A 24866-nucleotide genomic window follows, 5' to 3' on the forward strand; every position below is an offset into this window, starting at 1 on the left:
TACAAATGAGTTATCTGTGTAAATCAGAATTGGGACGGAGTTAGTTGCATGAAAATGGTGTTTAAAATAAATCTTTTTCTTTACAGTGTTTGAGAATGCAATTTTTGTAGGAAGATATAGCAATTGCAAAGGTGTGAGAGAGTAATTGCACGTGCTCAGTGCAGTTCCAAACTATACACACACAAGAAATCCCTGATTTCTTTCTGCCGTGAAAAGTTCAATACAAGGTCATTGTTGCCGTCTTTGAAAAGTAACTGTTTTGTCAACTGAGCTCTAGTCATCACGTGACCAGTAACCGTTCACCGCTATCAATAGAAAACATGAAAGCTCTTATAATTACCGACGCTTTAGACTTATGTAGATAAATAATTTTTCAACGGTAACTGTCATTACACTTTTGCATGAATATAAGATACTTTGCAGTGCATTGCCGCTACAAGATCAAAAAGGAATCTTCTCTCTAACTGCACTTTTGTTCTGAATTGATTTTTAAAACTTATTTTCCATACATGGGATTGAGAGGTGAAATTTTTGAAAATTTGACAGCATCTTAACAAACAACTTCAAATTTCACTTCTTAGCATTTTTCATGCGCAAAAAATAAATAAATAAATTCAGATATTTGTTTATATTAGACATGAACCAAAGTCAAGGGAAAAAAAAGGGAGCTTCCAAGTCTAAACTGCGGAATTATACTTATGTCATTCGAAGGAAGATCACCAGAGATTTGAAGTGTTCATTCTACAACAAATCATTTTTTTTATTTTGTGCATATAAAGCGGTTTAATTCTTGTGGTACAAGGCAAAGGTTTGAGAATACATGTACACGAAGTCAGAAAAAGACAGAGCATTCAATACATCTCAATGATTCACAATAGTCTGATTAAAGTTATGTGTAGATACATGTATAAGATCATTGGCCTTGTCATGATTTGCATATTGCTCTTTTTAGGAGCATTTTTTGATTTCTAAATTTTAAAATTATTTGTGGATAAATAATTTTAGAGAGTGCTACTGTTATCTATTTGTCGTTGTGTTCTGCAGGTTTCATGCATTTCGCTCGATCCAGTTAATCAAAATTAAGTCATTTTGTGTCTAAATATATTATTTCAAAAGAAACTGATGCATGGGCAATGAAATTCAAAAACACTGAAATACGGAATAAGAAGGGGGATCTTTTAGCGGATAAACACTTTCATATTATTTTTGACTTATTTGAAGATCATCTGTATTATTGAATATTTCTGACTTGATGTATCGTTAAGAGTGGTTTTTTTTTTTTTTAATGTTTTTCCTTCACTGACAATGTAGTACAAAATGTATTGGTAAAAACTGACATGCATTAAAAAATAAATATCTGCGAATTAATCTGTTTGGTTTTTTTCTTTTCAGAAAAAATTCAAGTACCTCATCTCTACCTCTTATGAAGGGTTTAATATAACGTAGTTTTCGCATCTTTTAACAGTATTTCTTTAGCAAGATAAAGTCTCGTCATTTCATCACTGAGCTAGCGCAATAATATTAGCTTCATTTCATTGATCGTTGTTCTTACGTCTTCAAAGGGAGATCATTTGAAAACAGCCAGAGTTACCTTATGCAAATTTTACAACATAACAGTTAAGCATTTGAAAGATTAGTATAAATGCGAGATTTCTGGAGGGTGGTGGTGGGATAATCTATAAAAGGTTATTAATAAAAATACTCTGCTTCTTCCTAATAAAGGAGGCACATTCACGCACATGTATCGGCAAGTGCACATGAATGCATACTGCTGCAAATGTAGCCTGTGTACCCAAAATGTGCAGCATCAACAACATACTCGTAGTACTTTTTCATTTCATTTCATTTCATTTTATTCAGGTAAAATTATCACAGAATGTCATGATAACACAAAATTAAAACATTACAGATTAGCCCACTAATAGAAAAAAAAAAAAAAGCAGACATTATCTCAGCACTATGCTACTTAATAAAGATCTAATTGAGCATATACATGTATTATTATATAAATTACATGACATACAGATGATAGGTATTACCTAAGGATAGCCCATAAAAGCCTTTATAAAAAAGCTTATTTCCAATGGGGTCCTTAAATTACAAATACGTTAGTAACAAAAAAATTACATTAATAATGGAATTTAGGCAGGGTACTTAAATGAATATAGCATAATGCTTTGAAAAATGACATGTTTCTCATTACACATTTTCCTTAAAAATTATCACAATAATGCTTATAAAACTAAAATAAAATTAAATAGAAATAAAATTAGACAAGCCTTCACGTAGTATCACTAGCATTTTTAGATAAAAAAGATCTTACAGCTTTCTTAAATTTTTGTTTAGTACTCATCTCCTTGATCTCACGTGGCAATGCATTCCAGTCTTTAATAGCATTATAGAAAAAACATGTAGACTCTTTCCCTTTTATCTTAGGTACATGAAAATTCTTATTAGTTGCACTTCTTGTTATATTATTATTCAGCACAAAATGATCATGGAGATAAGCTGGTGCATTTCCATGATATATATTAAAAACATGGTTTAATCTTAATTGTTTAACTCTATCTTCCACTCTTAACATATTCAGAGAGTCTAAAATATTACTAGAAATACTCTCTCTTGGACCAAGGTTTAAAATGAACCTTACTACTTTGTTCTGGGTAACTTGTAATCTGTGTTTAAGTTGCTTATTTATTCCGCAATACCAAGAAGAACAGGCATAGTCAAAGTAACACTGTATCAAGGCAGAACATAGGGTCTTTCTAGACTGTGTACTAAGACAAGATGCATTTCTATATAAAAATTTAAGTCTGGCATTAACTTTTTGTATAATGCTTAATACAATATTTTCACATGAAAGAAACTTGTCAATACAGATTCCTAAATATTTAACGCTTTCAGAACCTATAATAACATGACCATTGCACAAAATTTTAAAATCTGTGATATTTTTAAGCTTTCTCGGAGGACCAAATAAAATAGATTCTGTCTTACCTATGAGGCGCCGTTTTGGTATTTACTGCCAAAAAGTGATATCACCTATTCGAATAGGTGATATCACCTATTCAATTGGTGATATCACCTATTCGAATAAGTGATATCACCTATTCAGCTTCTGAATAGGTGATATCACCTATTTGAATAGGTGATATCACCTATTCGAATAAGTGATATCACCTATTCGAATAGGTGATATCACCTATTCAATTTGAATGAGTGATATCACCTATTCGAATAGGTGATATCACCTATTCGAATAGGTGATATCACTTATTCGAATAGGTGATATCACTTATTCGAATAGGTGATATCACTTATTCCTTTTGAATAGGTGATATCACTTATTCGAATAGGTGATATCACCTATTCAAATCAAATAGGTGATATCACCTATTCGAATAGGTGATATCACTTATTCGAATAGGTGATATCACTTAATCATTTTGAATAGGTGATATCACTTATTCCAATAGGTGATATCACCTATTCAAATTATTTATGAAATAACAACTGCTCCCAAGACTACAGCCTTTAATTCTCATATACTTTCACTTTCGTTTTATAACTTACCATTCTTGCAGACAATGGATTACAGCTTCGCATTTAGTTTTAAGCAGCCCAGTAGAATTTGTAGTTTGTTTTGCTCACAAATTATATTTATTACACTTATCTATCATGTATACTATAGGAAAATTCAAAGGGTCTGTAAGTCTCGTTGACTTTCACTTTCGTTTTATAACTCCCGGGTACCTGAGCGTTCTTGGAGACAATGGATTACTTAAGTTGTAAGCATCGCAGTGGAATTATTAAACTTGTAGTTTGTTTTAATTCCCGATTGTTGCAAAGAAGAGGAGAAAATGGATTGATAAGATGCAGGTGAATAGCGTTTAATTGCTTTATTTTTTCATTACATAACGTAAACACAAGCTATTCCGAGGGGGCCAAGATTAGCCAACATACTTAAGCATAAAGGGAAAATTAAATCGTTTTTATTCTAAAATCGTCTGTATTCAAAAGGTACTCTTATCTACAGATTGGTTTCATAAATTTAAAGCATTGATTTAGCTTACAATATGGTATAATTTGGAGTATTGGACAGGTATACATGAGATTGGGATATTGAATGCGATGTCATTGAAAGCAAATAAAAAAATAGATGTACCCAAATGCATCGACCATGGGAATACAAAGTTGAATACCACGTCGATAGCATATGATCTTTGTAGAAAACACATTTTTTTTTAATTTAATTACTACAATAAAAAAAAATGGTCAGCTCAAAATTGGTCATTCTGTAGGCTACCCTGTCTATTCAGAAATAAAAATGGTCACATACACTAAAAAAATAATTATTTTTTATTTTACAAAGAAGAAGGCATTTTTTTCATTTACACATACAAACTGTATTAACTGCCAAGTTTCATGACCACCCCCCCCCCCTTTTCCAATACTTCTACAATTATGAGACAGACTTTTTTTTTCTTGAAATAGGCATTTTTCTCCATTTGTCATAACATATTACAGGGCTGCACAAGGTACTGAAAAAGGGACAGCGCTTTGAGTGAATGTGTTATCCATGTATCTGCAAATGAAGCAGATCCCCCAGTTATTATACTCATGGAGAGTGTAACAACTTCCAACTTGTTAATGACAGAACTCCATTTAAATCAGGTACAAGTTAAAGTTTAGGCTGCACAATTCTTTATTACAATATTCAAAACTTAATAATTCAGGATCAAGTTCACACAAGCTCACATTCCATGGTTACTTACAACACCATTATGCTAGATAAATTTGTTATACACTTTCATGTTAAATAGTCAAATTTGATTGGTTTAAAAAACATTTGTTAACAAGTACTATTACCATACTGCATGCCAGACATTACATCCCAATGGTTGAAAATGCATGACTACGGGTAACAGTATATACAGTAATAAAAAATGTTAACTGTGCAGAATGTTTGCACGTTCGTTTCACCTTGTTGTTTTCTTTAAAATGCATTCTATAACAAGAAAAATATTACCTGTTTATTTTGGGTGATGTGAAATTCTTACCCCTTAAAAACCATTGCTGACCGAGGCGAGGTCAGCGATGGTTTTTGTGGTATAACAATTTCACGTTATCCTACTAAACTTGTAATATTTTCATGTTATATGTACTTCTATTTGTAAATGTTAATGACTGTGAAAAACATAAATATTTATAAATTAGTAAAATCAATTTAATACACTATGAATACACAAAAGGACAAATTTGTACATAATTCTCTATGATTTGGTTAATTAGTTTATATAAAGGATGTAAATGGACATGACATATCATTGTTAATATTCAAGAAAGTGTTCACTGTTTTTCTTGTAGATGCTTCTTTCCATCTGATGTTTTCCAGGTTTTTGTGAAAAGTTTTCTTAAAAATGGCACCATTCAACTACAAATACTAGCCAGTGGAACTGTGATATCAATCAACTGCTTATGACACTATTAATTGGCAGAGAATTTATTTTTTTTTTATTTGGGACAAGCAATCTGTTTCAAACATTTTATACCTGCAAATTGGTACATGTACTTCATGAAATGCTTGAAGGATGCTAAAGGCTACTGAAATTCCAAGCCAGATGAAATTCAAAAGGATTGATACAAAAGTCATTTGAAGTTTTCTATTCTTAGTGATGAGTGTTTTTCAGGATGCCCTCTGATATCATAGGTACAACTGGTCACTGTCCTTTGTTAGTTACACATGCAGACAACTTATTAAGGCAGTGATATAAGTAGCTCGAAGTGATGCTTTATTGTTTTCCTCAGATTTATAACCTGGATTGATCTCTGATGCAGTAATTTAAAGCCATGTCTTTTCACTGTCACAAAGTACTGAAATAAAAATAATTTTGATTAAAATATTTCTTTTAATTCACATCATTAAATTTTTAAGCTACAGAAATTCAAATTAATTACCTATTAGTAAATAGAAATCTTTAATTGATTAGCAAGCCTTTGCATTGTCAGATCCTTTTCTGAAAGGGCCATTTACCTTTAACAATGTCAGGACAGGTGAGGCAACTGGCTGGTCTTCATGCTGGAAGTGTGTGTTAACTCTGTAATCTTTTTAAACAAAACCATCCAGTGATGTCCTAAGATTGCCAGATGAGCAGACATATACCTGTATTTAAGAAAGATTCTGTAACATGACATAGAATTTTTGCACAGCTTGACGCACAACTGATGGTATCTTAGGTGCCTGCAAAATAATAAATCTGGCACATATTTATTTATTTGATACAAATCAGAACAAAATTTGTCCTTTTACAGAACAAATTATTTTCATTTTAAAGAAAAGAGAAATGCATATGTACTGTTTTAATACATATAACCTGTATTATTGGATATTTTCACCCCATTCTAATTTTTAAAATATTCACTCTTTCACCCTTGAAAACAATTTTGCCCTTTTAAAATTTGATCAGACACATTTGTGTTTAAAAGATATATGCTGCCTTCTTCGAATTTGTCCCGTTTTAAATTCACCTACTTGTAAGGAGGGCAGAATGAGAAAAATAAAACTTAACTGGGGCGAAAAATTTCCAGAACAAAGTACCATTACTTGCCTGCCTGTTGTACTATAACTCCTCCAACCTTACAATATTCTATAATCATTGCTTTCATGCGATACCCCCCAGTGGATTGATGGTCTCTTTTCCAAATTATATGCACTTTCTAAAAAGAATGAATTTGTCAATTTATAAAATTTAGTATTACAAGTTAATAAAGACAGTAAAACAATGTTAACAACATTTATATGCAAATGAACCTCTGTACAAATCACTTATAAATGATTGACAACTTGTAAGGAATATATCGAATACCCTTAATTTTGACATTTGGAAACCCAGCGTTAAGGCCAAACAAAAAATATGTGTGGTTCTGGTTACACCTCCAAAAAAAATAGGGAAGGTGGGTAGGGATTTTTTTTTTTTTTTTTTTTTTTTAACAAAATGATTTTCTAAATTTTTCCAAATAATACCTATTTCTTTTCGTTAGCATAAGTGAACTATTTTATGTGTAGAGTGTTAGATATGTTTTCTCTTAAGCATATGGATTAGATATGTGCTTTAATGTGTGAATAAAATGTCTTGGGTATTTAAACAGTTGTTTGCTGATTCTATTCATTCGAGTTCATACTCATCCAGAAAATACAATGTTTGAAGATCGAAAATCAGCATGAGCAAATTGAATTATTTAACTGATATTTGGATATTATATTTTCTTTTTTTAGAATGTTAAGTTTTTACGAAGATGATAAGTGCTGTCCTTGTTTTTAAAGGATGATATTAATTTCAGAATTGTATATTATAAGTAAAATTAATGGATAACTTAAGCATTATACATTAAATCTTAAATATAGATCATGATTTCTCCATCGGAATCTGCTGCGGAAGTCTTTATACAGGTATATAAAATCTAAAATTGTATATTATAGAATGCGAAAAAACAGAAATATTTTGTGAAGAGCTGAGTATATAAATCATAACTAATAAATGTTTTGTTTATTTTGAATTCAGTCTTTTCCAACTATGGTTCAGAAAAGAAATGTTTTATTTGTGGATGAACAGAGTGAAGGAGAAAATAAGTGGCATTTCAATGTGGCGTGAAATATACTAGTCAACATTGGTAGGGGGCACCCTAGTTATGAATATGAAACAAATATTTTTAAATCAACAAGATGTGTTTGTGAAACACTGATGCCCCCGTATGGCATCTTATGGCGAAGGTTAAAGTTTCTCAAATGCAAGTCAAAATCCAGGCCAAAAGATAAAAAATGTTAAATTTGAAAGCCCTAGCTGCAACTGTTCAAAAGTTATGGCAAAGGTTAAAGTTTTTTAAAAGTAAGTAAAACATCACGGTCAAGGTCAAAGTTGTTGGTATCCAAAGAAAGGTCTTGTTACAAGGATTACATATGTGAAGTATGAAAGCCCTAGCTCCAACCGTTCAAAAGTTATGGCCAAGGTTAAAGTTTTTCAAAAGTAGGTCAAACTCTAAGGTCAAGGTCAAAAGGTCATAGTTGTTGGTATTCAAAGAAAGGCCTTGTCACAAAGAATACACATGTGAAGTTCGAAACCCCAAGCACCAACTGTTCAGAAGTTATGGTCAAGGTTAAAATCTCATAAAATTTTGCAAAAGTGGGTCAAACTCCAACGTCAAGGTCAAAAGGTCAAATATGATGGTACCCAAAGAAAGGTCTTGTCACAAAGAATACACATGTGAAATATGAAAGTCATAGCTCCAACCAATCAAAAGTTATGGGCAAGGTTAAAATTGACAACAGACAGATAGACAAACAGACAAACAGACAGACAGGACAAAAACAATATACCCTCCGGATCTTTCGATCCAGGGGCATAAAACTAATGAAAACACAATCTTTTCTTTTTGTAAAAAAATAAAGTCCAAGGTGAACATCCTTTTGTTTAAAATCAGTGTTTATAAATGAAATTAATTACTTTTATCCAGAATAGTTCTTATTTTACTTAATAATAAATTTTGAATGATAAACTTTTAAGAGCTGTCAGAGGAAAAGAATGTGACACCTATACTTTGTACAGTAATGTTTAAAACAAAATAAATCACCTAAGCAAGATGACATAGAATGATTCAAATTCGTCAGAATTACAAATATTTAATATTATTAAAATTTTAAATCCTTTCATGAAACCTTTTTACCTCATTGAAGACTTCATACTTCCAAGCTCATTTCTCATATATATTGGTGTTTTGCAAGTTGACTTTATTCAGGTGAAATCAGCAGTCTTCTTTTTCACGTTTCCTCATGAACTGCTTTTTTTTTCTACTTTTGGTTTAAAAGAAACGATCCTGATATAAATTATTTAATAATTTACAAGTTAATCTATCTTACACATTGGGCTAATTCTTGCGTAATCAATGCAATCAAATAAATATTTTCTCATGTTATCTTCCCTCTAACTCCAAAAAACGTTACCTGGCCAGCTGTCTGTGTGCTTTCAAGCCAGAAGTGATTTCCTATCCTGACTTCACACCTTTGCGTGCATTAATAATAAAGGGACTAATCAGCATGCACTTGTTATAAACCAGCTGTAAACAGAGCAACTAACTGAATCTCGCCACTCTTGGGCATATTTATTTAATTTTGGCAACCAAAAAACAAACAAACAAAAAACATGGCGCTGGAAAAAGGTATACTGCTGCGCCATGCTAGCTTGCTTTAGATTTAACACCATCAAACACTTGCACTACGTGTTGAAACGATTTTTGCATGGAGGTCGCCATTGCTGGAACTAAAACTAATACCGAAGTGGATGACGGAAATCACGGAAAATTCCGGAAAATAAATATGAAAATTGCCAGAAAAAAGTTAAGGGTCGGGGATCTAAAATAGGGACGGTCGGGTAACGGGAATCACACATATTTTTTTTATTTGGCCTAATAATATTCCATACATGATTGAGCTGTCACCTGATGAACCTTCAATTCTTTTCTATTTTTTATATGCTTTATATGTATATGAATTATAAGAGTAAATGTAAGTCCAAAAACTTATTTTGTGACATCAATTTCATACCTGTATTTGAGTTGCCTTTTTGAGGATATACCAGGTAGATTATTCAAAGTCGATGTACATGTAGTCTTACATGCTGCAGTTCTCTTGTACTTTAGCTATAAAATAAATTTTAATGTATACAATTGTGTAAGATGAAAGAATATTTCAAACACTGAAACAGACTGAAACCTTAACAGACCAAAACTTTAACCAAAATATCCTCTATAACATGCTCTCTGAACTGAAGAGTATGGTCATATAATTATTGCAGTCATATGAATTTTGTTCAATGATAAATGCAGAGAGAATTTGCAGAATATATAAAGAAAGTCTTATCGTTGGGAAATAAGCAGGTCCAGTACAATCTCTTAATTTAGCTATATAGCTTGAAATTATAGCTATATAGCTTTATTAAGCTATTCAAAATAGCTTAATTTAGCTATTTATATGCAGTTTTTCACAAAAATTATTTTGGTAAGAAATAGACAAAAAGTCGCATGTATTTGACCATTCATATATGTGCTATGGGCTATCGAAACAACAAGCAAAATCAAAGATATCTCCAACTTTGCAACTTTTGAATACTTTTAAGCAAAAGATAAATTTCTATTATTTGAGTAACTGTCCACTACCTTGTGTGCATTGAGGCATGGATAAGTATGATTGCTTCTCATTGTACTGAATTATTACCAATCAATTATCTTCTTGACCATAATTGGCCTCCTTTATAATTTCATTGAAGAAGTAACTGTATCAATTGCGCATGTAGCCTAAAAACTTTTAGAACTTTGAGTACAAAGTCTCTTTTGTTTCTATTTTCCTAATTATCTCCCCTTGTTTAAGGGTCACAACCCTAGTTTTAGTATAAATGGAAGCCCTTGGCCCAAGGATACCCTGTGACAAATTTGACAATAATTGGCCAAAGGGTTCTTGAGTTATGGCCCATATTCTAAAAATTTTACGCACACCGCACAAATGGCCATAGCATTTAATTTAGCTCTTTGGGCCTTTGGCTCAGAAGAGCTAAAAATGAACCTCTTGCATTGATTTTTGGTTGATATTTTTTACTGTTTTTTTATGAACAATGTACAGTATTTTCACCCAAATTCCAGTATTTTGAGGACTGCTGTACAGTATTTGGGCCTAAAAATTATTACATGAATGCAAGGAGATTTTAATGAGTGAGTTTTATAATGCATCAATTTCAGATGAGTTCAAGGTTGAGTATCATCACTGCACCAAGGTGCGACTTTTTGTGCATGCTGAGAAAAGTACACATTTAAGAAAAACTGATATAAAATAGCTAAATTAAGCTATTCTGAATATAGTTAGAATAATCTAACTGTGTCTCGGGACAAGCCCTCACCACAGTTAGAATACCTCCCATATACTTGCAATGTAGCAAATCAGAGTGGATCCACTCCGAAATGATTTTGAAGAATACAAAAGGAGTTGCATTGAAAATAACTACCAAATTAATCATAACAAACATTTTTGAGATTGTATATGCCTTTTAACCTACAAATAAATCCATATATATACGAAAATTCAACTCATTTTCTCAACGTTTTTTCCTCGCTTCAAATTTAACGCCATGTTGACATTCGGAACTCTCTGGATTCTTCATACAAAATGCAGAGAATTCGAGTTATTGCCCGTGTTTATTTTGCTACATTGCGAATACACAGAACAAATTCTATCGTTAAACCGGGTCCATAGGACAATATCATTTTAACGATAGAACGTTCTATCTATTCTGAATAGTTTAATAAAGCTATATAGCTAAATCAAAAGATTGTACTGGACCTGATAAGTGCTTTCAAACATTGAATACTTATAAAACTAGACCCACTGACATGCAACAGCTTAATTTCTGTTGATAAATGAAGCGTATTCTGAACAAATTATTTACCCAAACAAAGGTGATGCTGTCACAAGATGACGTTCGTACCCATCTGACACTTACACTACTCCTCCTTAATCAGCTGGTAATAACATCATTATCCTCGAATTCAAGAAAAATCTGTTAATAAATTAGTTGTAATGATGATAACAAAACTATTCTAATCAGATACAAATGTATAATATAAGACTTCTATTTCACCAAAGAATACCCAAGAAACAGGTGACATTCTCTGACTTGTTTACCTGTACTTCGATCGAAATTCTCCTCCTACTTGCTCGCACCCAAGCTTTTATGACACTCAATTTATCCATCGTAAGTCAGAGAACCCTTCGGCTTTGTACAACTGCTTAAACTTTCCTTATACGCTTTGTGTAAACCATAAACATGCATAACCCAATACACATCTTGCATCTCCATGTGTGAGGTACCCGGAAGTTAATATTATCGAAAAATCTCGCGAGTCACGTGACGAGACTTACAGACCCTAATGCAGCCCGAATTTGCTTGGTTCCAATGAAAATGTAGATAATCTTGAGGAAGGGAGCATTCATTATTTATTGTTGTAAGAAATGCAAATAGGTGATATCACTTATTCGAATTGGTGATATCACCTATTCAAATTGAATAGGTGATATCACTTATTCGAATAGGTGATATCACTTATTCGAATAGGTGATATCACCTATTCAGCACGAATAGGTGATATCACCTATTCGAATAGGTGATATCACCTATTCATTTCGAATAGGTGATATCACCTATTCGAATAAGTGATATCACCTATTCGAATAAGTGATATCACCAATTCGAATAAGTGATATCACCTATTCGAATAGGTGATATCACCTATTCAATTTGAATAGGTGATATCACTTATTCGAATAGGTGATATCACCTATTCGAATAGGTGATATCACCTATTTGAATAGGTGATATCACTTTTTGGCAGTAAATACCAAAACGGCGCCTCATACTTACCTAAGTGAAGTGACAATCTATTATCAACTAACCATGAAGAACATTTATCCAGAACACTGCCCAGTTTATGAGCAATAATAGCAGGATCTTTGTGTGCATAAAAAATAGCACTATCATCAGCATATAAAATTAATTTACAGTCATCATCAATACTGACAGCCATATCGTTTACATAGATTAAAAATAAAAGAGGTCCTAAAATACTTCCCTGAGGAACACCACAGTTTATCGAATTAAAATCTGATGAAATGTTGTTAACATGGACTTGTTGCTGTCTACAGGACAGATAAGATTTGAACCACGCAGTGGATAAAACTCCTAAAACTTCTAACTTATCACATAAAATTGTATGGTCAACAGTATCAAAAGCTTTTTGTAAATCTAACATTACCATACCTGTAAAAAGCCCTTTAGATGTATTACTTTTAATAAAATCTAACATGTGTATTAAACAAGTATCTGTTGAAAATTTATTTCTAAAACCTGATTGGTATGAATACAACAAGTGATTATTGTTTAAAAAATCTAAAAGTTGAACATGAACACATTTTTCCAAAATTTTTGACACTATACACAGTATACTGACTGGCCTGTAATTTCCGACTTCAAGGGAATTTCCTTTTTTGAAGAGAGGTTTGACTCTCGCCATTTTAAAGTCTTCTGGTACGGTACCGGTGATTATAGATTTATTTACAATGGACATAATAGGTTCCTTGATATAAAAAGCACCATCTTTTAAAAACCTTGCTGGTATATTATCTAAACCAGTACTTTTGTTTACATTTACTTATTTCAAGTTTCACAAATTGATTCATTTTTTCCAAAAACCTCGGATATTTTAATCTTAAGATACTTTCTTTTATATATACAGATGTCACAAAAACGCATGAATATCACAATGAATCGCTGGATCAAACAATTTTTTTCTTTCATAGACATGTGAATTTTCTTACAGATTTTTATTGAACAATGAGGTGTAATTTCATTGAAGATTTTTTGACAGCCACTGACGGGAGGATACAACCCATGCGCGTATCTGGGGGGGGGGGGGGTCAGGACCCCCCTGGACTTTGCAGAGTCAGAGAATGTTTATACTGAAGCAAATAAAAAATGACTTTGGACCCCCTTAGAAAACATGAACCCCACCATAACCACCACAGAATAGGTGTTTTTCACGTTTGGAATATGGATTTCCTTTTCTTTTCTTTTCTTTTTTTTTTTTTTTTTTTTTTTTTTTTTTTTGCTTGTAAAGAAATCCTTGTGATTTATTATGTTTGGGATGGTATGTAATTCCATATACGACAGCCAACTGCACACTGTCAACTGCAAGCTGCTTACTGCCAACTGCTAATTGCTTGTATATATGATATTGCCTATTTTGTTTTATATCTTTAATACTCATGCTCGAATAAAGAAAAAAATTCCTATAAATCCTAAGATAGCAAGAAAAGAACGGCGAACGATAGTATTATTCTTTCTACTACCTCCAAGTCCAAACTCCAAATTCAACATATTTGAATGATTTTTCATATTTAAATAGCTATTAATGTGAATTTTCATAAAACATAACTTATTTGGGAAAACAAAGAGAATTGTCTCTAATTTGGTAAAAAGCTTGTGTTTTCACTATAGAAATCAACGGAAAACGGAAATTTATTTTCAATTCTTCCCCCCTCCCCCTTCTGTGAAACACCAATTCCTTCTCACGGGTGTTAAAATCCTTCTCACGGGTGTTATTATATAAATATTGCATGTAGTTGAGTGTAACATTGAAAATTTTCACCCCAAGAAAACCATTGTCAACCGAGGCGCAGCCGAGGTTGACAATGGTTTTCTTGGGGTGAAAATTTTCAATGTTACACTCAACTACATGCAATATTTATTTTATTATACTGAATGTTTATACAAATACACATAACAGTGAACCATGTGCGGATAAATTCACTATTTTTTGGAATATCGCCTGTCGTCTAGCAATGTTGACTGTTGCTACGGTGGAGGGCGTGGCTTCATTATTCAGCGGGTAATAGTGTTTTTTAACAAATGTTTCTCGACGAATCAGATTCAACTAATTTACATGAAAGTATAATATGAATTGTTATTTCACAAAATCATATCAAAGGTGTTGTTGTTTTACGGGGAGATGGGGGGGGGGTATGTTTACAGACTAAATATAGGAAAATAGTCATTTTTTATTACCAATTTCAAAAGAGATAACAAATAAAAAATGAACTTTATCTATTCAATCTGATATGTTAAAAAATTTTATATAAGTCAAACATACGGGGGGCCGTTTTACGAAAGAACTTACGACTAAGACCAAAACCTTCAGTTGATTGTAAAATTTTGCAAAATTAATAATTCTGTTTAGAATTATTAGAGTAAAAGTATCTTTCTACATACCATTTAAAAATATTCAAACCATTTTCTATTTATTGTAAATTAGAAAGTTACTAGCAGAATTATATTTTGGTCTTAGTCGTAAGTTCTTTTGTAAAACGGGCCCCTGGTGATTTTTTCAGTAAAGCCTGATTTCAATTTATAAAATGTTCTACTCCCTTATGAAAGGAGTTGTAAATAAGAACAATTAACTTTTGACACTGGTTTTTTAAAATTACTAATCCATTACTAATGAACTTTTCTTTGCTATCAAACAAGTTTTAATGGCCAATTTGTCATTTATATTGAATTAAAAGGATGTAAAATAGGCGGGAATCAAGACTTAGCGTGCATAAATCTTACAATAATGACGTAAATTGGCGGATTTAGAAAAGGAGTAAATCGAAGAAAGAAGTTTTCTTCTTAAAAACAAAACATTTAATTCCCACAATTCCTTGCAGGTAAATAATTTGATAGTTTTTTTTTACTCGAGTGAGGGGGGAGGGAGGGATGGTGGGGATTGTGGGGTTCACATAAGATAAAAAAAAAATTATAGCAGGGTCTCGGGTAACATTTGTTGTCATATAAATTTATGCTAGAAATATTACTTAATTTTATAATAATTTAACATTTCCCTAGGGTAAATCTTTTAGTGTTTCTTTTTACCCTATGAAAGGAACCCGTATTTGTAAATTTTTATATGTGTCTTATTTAAATCGTTTTGATGGCTAATGTTAGAGTAAAAGCATTGGTGGTGGTGGCGGGGGTGTCCCCAATAAATTGCCAGCATATACAGTACAGTAGTGCTCCCTCAATAACGACGCCTAGTGACCTTTTTTTTATTAATTGCCAAGGGATTTCTGTTGGGTCCCCCCCCCCTTCCCCGCACGGAAATTGCTTCCTTGCCTAAGATCAGCTGTTTTAACATAGAGTAAAATTGATATTTGTATTAGGATTTTTTATTAGACTAAGTATTTCTGGGATAATGCATATACCAACAAATGTATTCTAGGATCCTACTACAAGCCCCCCCCCCCCCCATTTTTCTGACATTATATATAAGACTTTAATCTCTCTCCGTCAGGAAAAGCTATTGAATTATTTGCCTGCAAGGAAATGTGGGGATTAGATATTTTGCCGGTATTTAAGAAGAAATACCCCTTCCCCCTATTTATTCCTTCTTAGCTCGCCTTTCTGAATTCGCCAATATTTGTTAAATATATTCAAACATGCGTATTAAAGATAACAAAACAGGTAATATCATCTATGAGCAGTGGCAGTTGGCAGAAAGCAGTGACCAGTTGGCAGTAAGCAGCTGGCAGTTGGCAGTAAGCAGTTGGCTGTCGTATATGGCATTCCATAGCCTATCCAGAAAATTTCTTGACAAGAAAAAACAAAAACAAACAAACGTAAATCCATTTTCAAAACGTGAAAAACACGTATTTCGTAGTGGTGATGGTGGGGTCCACGTTTTCTGGGGTGGGGGGGGTGGGGTGGGGTGGGGGGGTCTAAAGTCATTTTTTATTTGCTTCAGTATATACTTTTAGTTACTCTGCAAATTCCCCCGACCCCCCCCCCCCCCCTCTAGTTCCGCACATGACAAATCTTCAATGTTTACGTTTGTGGTTTTTGCGTATATGCTATGGAAAAGGTTTTTATTGTATATATTTAAAAGCGATCTTCACGGCACACCTATTTGATTACGTTTTTAATGAAGTAAATCTTCGAAAAAAAAAATGGAGATTGTTGGAATAAAATTGAAACGCCCAAACTAAACATATATTTTACATACTAGTATTTTAAAACAGATGAAGTAAGTTGTTTTTTCCCTGTATTCGTGATTTTTTAAAGAAAAGTTCGTATCATAGATTCGTCGTGAAAATCGGACTGGAAATAATTATTTATTAGTATTGATCGGCAACTCATAACTGAATTTAATTAAAGTGCTCAATAATTATATTAATCTAAACATTCATTAATCAAACGACCTTTGCTTAAATAAATATCAACATGATCAAGCACACTGTATGTTTGAAGAAAACCACTGGGGCGAATCCACTCAGGGCGAACAGGGAAATGGCGCGAAACCACTCAGAGCGAACAGGTAATTGGGGCGAAACCACCCCCATTCAAACACACTACCCCCTATAGCATTGCAAACAATATTATCTACATTCCACATTTCTAAATAAATTATGATATTCGGAAATCAGTCATCACTGTATATTTGTTGAAAATAAAACTATGCCAGTCAGCTGCTTGAAAACGGTAAAATTTTAAACAATTTTTGTCGAGAGGAATGTGTTGATATAAACGGCCTTATTAGAGTTGTCAACTGCTGCGATGGACTTGCCACGTTTGCGATAACGGGAAAAATCACTCAAAAACAAAAATGATTTATAGCTAATGCTTTGTGTAAGTGTTTTAGAATGATAGAAATCTTAGTTATGAATATGTATATTTGATATTTTAAGCGCTTGTACGCTTGGCATCTTGTTACATATGGAAGAAATGTCACTGACTGATTCGCCTAACTTTTTTTTTAAAAAGATTGCACACACTCCTGTGATCAAACATAACTATACTACTTTGTTAATTCATTGTAAAAATGTACTCTTCCTTGGACAATTATGCTAAATTCAGTGATTTCTTATTAAATATTGAGAGACAAAGGTCAAGAAGTGTTGGTTAATGTCAGATATTAAAATAGGAATTTCTTTGTTTACTCTTTGGTGTGAAATGATTTGGCAAGAAAAATACATTACTCTGAAGTTTTATTTACTCAAGCATCCCCTCGTCCATGCCCTTAGACATTTGCATTGTAGACAAACTTATTCCTGTGTGGGATTACGCTACATATGTATGCATGTGGTCACTAATTTTCCAGGGAATTTTGTAGTAGTGTACTCAAAGTGCATTTATAAGACACATAGTGGCAATCCAAGAAATGATGAAATGATCAGATAACCAATGATTAGTAAACATAAACTGACTGATTTGCATAAAAATACATATTTAATGATCTCTCGATGTGGTCTTTTCTTCCTGTAATCCAGATGTATTACTTCTCTGACAGTAATAAAATTCCTGTTTTTCATTCATTTTTTCCAGACTAGTCAAATGATCATGGTCTCAAAGTGTACTTGGGAAATCTAACAAATACAACATGTTGAGTAGAGCATCACATACAATAGCATTATGTTCCATCGCCAACTTTATAAACTCGGCGGACAGAGTGATTATGCCCATTGCTATTGTACCCATGGCAGATGAGTATAAATGGGACCTACATGGACAAGGATGGGTTCTTAGTTCTTTTGCTGTTGGTTACATGAGTAGCCAGGTGAGTTTTTTTAAAGCAGGTTTCCCCTTAATATATAGAACATATACCAGGTAAATTACTCTGACGTAGATTTTCTATGTATATCAGTGGTTTTGAGTTGATGTTTGGCTTGCTTGTCTTTTCATATTTAGATAAATTAGAATTTGAATGAAATATCCTATCTTCTTTCACTTTTCCATAGATTTGATCATGTCTGAATAATGTATTCATAAGAGGAAAACCAAGTTTTCAGAATGCATTTCATTTGTGGGAAAAATAAAGAATTTATATTCATTGGTATTGTATGATGTATTGTATATGTACACATATGATCTCTGAACTAGGTAATTGGTGGAAGTGGGGCCAAAAAGTATGGAGGAAAGATGATGCTTACCATAGCTGTGCTTCTGTGGTCTTTGTCAACGTTTCTCGTCCCCTTCTTTGCTCATTCCATTTATGCATTAATACTTTCAAGAGTCTTGTTAGGACTTGGTGAAGGATTAGGTAATTTTTCTTAAATTGATTTACCTATTAAAGTGTTTTTATCTAAATAAACTTGTACATATCCAATCATTTAATAGCAAAAGTGAAGTTTTCACAGTTAGAAAGCCACTTTTCAAAAGTTTTTTCTCCCAGTATTTTTCAGGTTAAAAAAAAGAGATACAAGTGATTAGTGTTGATTTTGTTAATATTAATTTTGTTATTATTTTAGGATTGCCAACAATTTTCCATATTTTTTCCCATGCCATTCCATGTGAAGAGAGGTCTAGGGCTTTTGGTTATTTGGTTGCATTTGGCTCTATTGGACAAACTTTTGCATCTGTGGTAAGTGACATTTCTAGTTCAACAGTGATTGTCTTCATATACATGTGGGGATAGTAAGTTATACATGTAATTCCAAATTATGAGAAAATGCTGCACCTAACTTAATTTTTGTGAAATTTTATTTTTGCAAGTCAAGAAGCATTATATTAAACCATGTTGATGAATATATAATTAGTAATTAAATTCATTTCCAGGTTTTATTGCTGAGAGATTAACTTTTCTTTGTCACACATTCTCTTGAATTTATGTGTAAATGAAATTCTTATGAATGAAATACAGTACATGATAAAATGTTTTGCATCAAAAAAACATCGTTAAAATTCAATTTACATGTATCTCTGCTTACAGCTGTGCCCTCACCTAGACTGGGAGTGGATGTTTTATTTATTCGGTTTTATGGGTTTTGTGTGGGTTTTATTGTGGATTCTGATGTACAAAGAAATTAGAACATCCACTGAGGAAGACTTTGTTGATCCTCCAAAGGTAAAAAGAAAAAAAAGCTTGTGTATCATCTACTTTATAATACCTGTGGCTGCAAAATTAGAGTTTTATGTATTTGACAACTATTACCTATATGTCAACAATTAAAATGCAGATACATGTTTGAACAAGTGAAAAAGAATTTGAATTTTTCATTTTTTTTTTGAAAGCTAGAGATTTTTTCAGGATATTTTTTTTTTTCAGATAAGGGTAAGATTAACTTTCTACTTCTTAAACATCAATATTCATTTTTTATTGTTCTTGTTTGTGATTCCTCTTACCGGTATTTATTTTTGTCTCTTTTAATTTTATGCAGGTCAATAATAACAATGTTTCCTGGCGAGAATTTCTGTGCCATTGGCCGCTTTGGTCCATTTATATTGCTCACTTTAGCATGAACTGGTCCAATTATATAATCATGCAGTGGCTGCCAACATATATGACTCGTACACTTGGGGCCGAAAAGAGCCATATCATGTTTACGGCAGTGCCTTACATCATGAATTCTTTAGTCGGAATGGGTAAGTAAGATTTTCTGATTAAATTCAGTTAACATCATGGCAAGAAGTTTACCATTACATTTTGTTGCTTAATAGGTACATAATGCAAAGAATGATATACTGGTAATAAAAATGTCATACACTAAAATATCATTTAGAACATTTGATTTGATGGCCCACATCTCCTAGCAAAAAAAACTGGAGAAAACTTAGAGTCATTTTTTATGACAGCAGTAGACTTAGCCACCTAACATTTCTTCTGAATTGACCCTCATTTTAGGATGATATTTTTTGCATTGATAATTCTGTGAAGTTCCTTTATCTTTCAGGTGCTGGACACTTTGCCGATTCCCTGATAACCAAAGACAAGTGGACATTACTGTCGGTTAGGAGGCTAATGACCAGCATTGGTCTTCTGGGACCAGGATTATTTATTTTATTTTTCAGCGCTGTAAATAATTTATCCCTTGCTGTTTTGTAAGTACTACTCATGAATTATTAGATGTTATCAACGTTAAAAAAATTTTGAATGAATGATCCATTCATTTGAATATTAGAAAGGTGTCTATATTACTTCCTGTAGATATACAATTTTTTTCTTAAATCTTAAAAATCCATTCCTTTTCTTATATATACATGTATATAACAGAGAGATAGGATATTATATCATAAAGGTAACAGTTATAAAGCACGAAGACTCTTATTTTCAATTTACATAAAATGAATGAACAAGCGTAGTGTAGGAGATCACAAGTCATCTGTCAAACAAAATATTAAAGCTTATTCATTTTGGATATTCCTTCTGTTTCCAGCTTTGTTTCCCTTTCTCTTGGTTTAAGTGCTTGTAACTCATCAGGACACCTGAGCAATCATGCAGAAGTGGCTCCTAATCATGCTGGAATTACTTTTGCCATCTCCAACACATTGGTAAGCTACTTTCATAGTCCTACATGTAAATATATACATTATTTGCTGTATTAAAGATTTTGACATTTAAATGCTCTTCTACTGAGAGAATATGTAATTAAGAAAAAAAACAGATTTTTTTTCAAGTCCAACAAAAAAGCAATTTTTATCCCAACAAAATTTGTGTATACCCTAGTGCATATAAATTTGTAATGCATGTAGATGTGTCTGTAGGTGATGGCATGTTTTTTTGTTTTCTTTTGAGTTTTATGATCATATTTATATTACTATAGGCAACAATCCCTGGTATCACATGTGGACCGCTGACAGCAGAACTTGTACTACAGAGTCACGGTCGATGGTTTCCCGTGTTCATCATTGCCGCCGGAGTGAATTTTGTTGGTGCTATTATTTACCTTAGTCAGAGTGCAGCCAGCCAAGTGCTGTAGCCTCAAAGTTTTGTTTTTCTGATCAAAAATATAAACACTTGAACTTTAATTCCAGTCAGTGTTTTTGCAATGTATTTAAATCACTTGATGCTTCATTTTCATCTGTTGAATGAAGAATGAATGTTATTTTTTAAAAATTTAATGTGTGGTATGTATTAGATGTGTGTTATGTATTAGGTAGGGCACATTTGGTGCCTTCTTTGAAGGATATATTAAATGTGAACATATATTTTTTTAGATAAATAATGTGCTGAATTGTTTTTTGAAAGGTTCCAATACTCATTATTTGAGATGTTTTTTTTTTTCTGTGATGAGAGCATTAGTTCTGTAGATATAAATTTAATCCTGCTTTATTGTTCAAATGTGGCATTTGATTGTATATTTATAATATGTACATGTGTAAAGAAATATTTTTTATGTGAATGGAATTTCAAATTCTCCAATTAAGGATTTATAGTTGCCAAAAATTTGTTTTTGCTTAGGTTAAAAAAATATGAATATGTATTTTTGAAGGTATGGTATGCAATACCCTCTGAGATTATTTTATGAACAACATGCATTTTTGTTGATATTTATTTTTGTTGTTTTGAATTGCATGTATATACATGTAACAACATCCCTCCATTTGTTGAAGCAGGGTGTATTTTGTGTCTGAATGAAAAAAGGGGAGATTTTACTAGAGAAATACTGTAACAGTATGTTTTGCATTGACCCCCATTCTTCTTTACACCTTTTCAAGATTTAGTACAGAACTGACAATATATGTCTTGTTTTTTAAATTTTTCTATTAGCATATCATATGTTAAATGTAAACACATTTTGTTTAAAAAAAGTGCAAATCAATTTCGAATGTAGTAACTGTTGTTACATGTAGCTTTGCATTGAAAAGAACAAATTTTGAGTGTGATTTTATTCACTGCTCTTTATTTGTAATTCAATGATTTATCCATATCTTGAATATTTGAAAAAACTAAGTTTGTAAAGCATTTTAAGCTAAAGATAATGTATTTTAATAATTATGAGTTCATGCCATTGTGAGCTACTCTTAGATCTGGTTGAATTAGGATGTAAACACCCAGTATTGCTATCCCTTTTTTAAGTAATTAACATTAACAGAGAAAAAAAAATCCTTATACGCAGTAACAACAACCAATGAAGCATGATAAAGTCTTTATAAATGCCTTTGAATTTAAGGTTCATTGACCCTCTGATAAGAGAGATAACTGTCACTAAGATAAATGACTAGAATTTCTTTATAAAATTGTGACCTGCAAAGTATGCTGAAGTTGTGAGCATTTTTTAAAAATTACATAGACTTTTGTTGAAAAATTATAAGTGTTATAACAAAGTTTTATATGAGTTAACAGAGGAACATTGAACCCGATGTGAAATGAGAAGAAAGTAACATATCTTACAGACATTCCCCAATTTAAAAAAAAGGTAATGCAAATAATATAGAGGTATTATACAAGCATAAAATGTCAGCAGTGAATTTCTTTAGTGACAGAAAAAGTGTGTGAGGATGAGAAAGTCATGTTGTCAAGAAAATTTCATTAAAAAAAAATAAAAATGTAATGAATATTTGTACTTTTTGCATGTGTTTACCTAGTGAAAAATATATCACCATGCGTCTGTTAGGACAAAGTGACATTTACCATCCAAGAGATCTTTGATTCATTTTAAACATGGCAGCTTATTTTTTTGTAGAAGTTATCTCTCTTTGTCCATGGATTTGGTGCATACTCACCCCTTCAAAAAAATAAAATAAAAATCCTGCATCCACTCTCTGCAGCTCTTAAATATATTTTATTGATTGGAAGGGGGTGGTTGAGCCCCCCTCCCTCCTTTGATCTGTCCCTTAATACCCTGCAAAATAAAAATGACGCTAAGACACAGGATTCCTCTTTTTTTTCACAAAAAATGTTTTTTAAAATTAGCATTTACTAATACAAAGGAAGGAGATAGCATTTTTTACACTGATTTAAAGCAGTATTTACTTGAGTGATATGTTCACCTCCTCCATAATTAGATCATACATGTAGACTACTTTATTACGCTTACGAGGGTTGTTAGAAAAGTTCGCGGACACATTGATTTACGGAAAATTTATTGTAAACTTTGAAGAATGACGTATGTCTAATTAAATTCTTATCTTTTGTTTATTAATATGTAAAAGATCAGGTCCATTTACTAAAATTTTGAAAATATACGTTGATTTTTACTGCGCGGTCATAGGATTCACGGAGCAATCACTTGACGTTTTATGACGTTAGGTGTCGCGACAACCTGATTCCAGACCCGTGAAGCTTTTTCATAGTTTTAAATATCTTTCATTTCTATAGACTTTTCATGTCTTTTTTTTACTTAAAAATTGAATATGTATATCAAGACATGTTATATATTTTTTTAATGTCTTTTGTGGCGTATCAGATATTAGTGAGATCTTTAAAACAATGTCTACGCAGTTCAGCGATAAGATTTGAGAAACAATGCAAAATCCATAGGCGCAACGCCCATGCGATGATCAGGATATTGGGGTATCGCAGGAGTCTATAATCAAAAATGTCCATCCTTCCATTCTTACAAAGTTGTTACCACTTGAACACTTTGGTACTAGATACGTGTAAGCCATCCCCAGTAGCATCTAAAAACATTTTAGTCTCTTTCGGGCATTTCCCTGTCTGCACACATAATTTTTTTAATAGCTCGGTGCTCCAAGACGGTCAATGACGTTACCAATTTTTAACTTTGTTTTTACGCATTTATCATCTATAATAAGTGACAAAACAGTCATAACTCCTCCAATTTAATTCAAAATTTCGCCAAATGACGTTTCATGAATATCTTAGCAAGAGGTGAAATATCATAAATCTTTATGCGCTACAACAGTGCAATCTTTAATTTCAAAATTATGTCTCTGAAATGTAAAAATGCGAAAAAGTAACATGCTCCGTAAAGCATGCTTTATCTAAATTATTTCGCTATATATTTTTTAAAGATCATCGGAAAACACAAAATTTTTGCATATTAATTGGAAAACACTTACAGTTTTTACCTGCAGAGTTTTAATGATTTCATGTAAATAGCGGGATCACAATAGAACTTGTCCGCGAACTTTTCTAACAACCCTCGTAAATGCATCATTCGCGGGTCCAGGACATACTTTTTTCCAAGGAAGGGGGGGGGGGGGGGAGGTTCAACACCAACTCAAAAATTTCGGATTCGGAAATTTTTTTTGACAAGCAATCTGTTCCAACTATTTCGGGGAAGGGGGGGGGGGGGTAAGACATGTCACTTTCCTCAGTAAATTTTTTTCAGATACAAGACTCTCCTTAGAAATTTAGGAGGTTCCGTGTTTCCTACGAGGGAAGGGGTAATTTTTTCGTTACTTTTAATATATAGAAATTTGATATCTCAGAAAATCGCAGAGAGTGGTTCGGTTGAAGCAAGAAAAAAATACTTTCTTCGTTGTAAAACCATTTCATATTTATTAATTTCGTATCACACCGCAGTGTAGAGTCAAGTGATTGGAAGTGGAAACATG

General features: G+C 32.5%; 1 protein-coding gene and 2 long non-coding RNA genes across 3 annotated transcripts; 1 reads left to right on the forward strand and 2 right to left on the reverse strand.

The window, feature by feature from the left end:
• Nucleotides 1-5203: 5203 nt before the first annotated feature.
• On the reverse strand, nt 5204-6163 carry LOC133190931 (uncharacterized). The gene is made up of 2 exons (XR_009721633.1): nt 6035-6163; nt 5204-5874 (listed from the first exon to the last, which is right to left on the reverse strand). It is a non-coding gene; the product is annotated as an uncharacterized LOC133190931 (long non-coding RNA).
• Nucleotides 6164-6610: 447 nt separating this feature from the next.
• On the reverse strand, nt 6611-11906 carry LOC133190930 (uncharacterized). The gene is made up of 4 exons (XR_009721632.1): nt 11726-11906; nt 11490-11600; nt 9599-9693; nt 6611-6717 (listed from the first exon to the last, which is right to left on the reverse strand). It is a non-coding gene; the product is annotated as an uncharacterized LOC133190930 (long non-coding RNA).
• A 5254-nt stretch (nt 11907-17160) lies between these two features.
• On the forward strand, nt 17161-22909 carry LOC133190431 (sialin-like). The gene is made up of 9 exons (XM_061326069.1): nt 17161-17255; nt 17952-18183; nt 18507-18666; nt 18875-18987; nt 19336-19470; nt 19784-19988; nt 20297-20444; nt 20780-20894; nt 21167-22909. The coding sequence occupies exons 2-9, from the start codon at nt 18007-18009 to the stop codon at nt 21320-21322; spliced, it is 1209 nt and encodes a 402-aa protein (XP_061182053.1). The 5' UTR covers nt 17161-17255; nt 17952-18006; the 3' UTR covers nt 21323-22909.
• The last annotated feature ends 1957 nt before the right edge of the window (nt 22910-24866 follow it).

This window comes from Saccostrea echinata, unplaced genomic scaffold (genome assembly GCF_033153115.1).
Source record: "Saccostrea echinata isolate AGI-Se365-2 ecotype Australia unplaced genomic scaffold, CSIRO_AGI_Sech_v1 ptg000022l, whole genome shotgun sequence".
Classification (NCBI taxonomy): domain Eukaryota; kingdom Metazoa; phylum Mollusca; class Bivalvia; order Ostreida; family Ostreidae; genus Saccostrea; species Saccostrea echinata.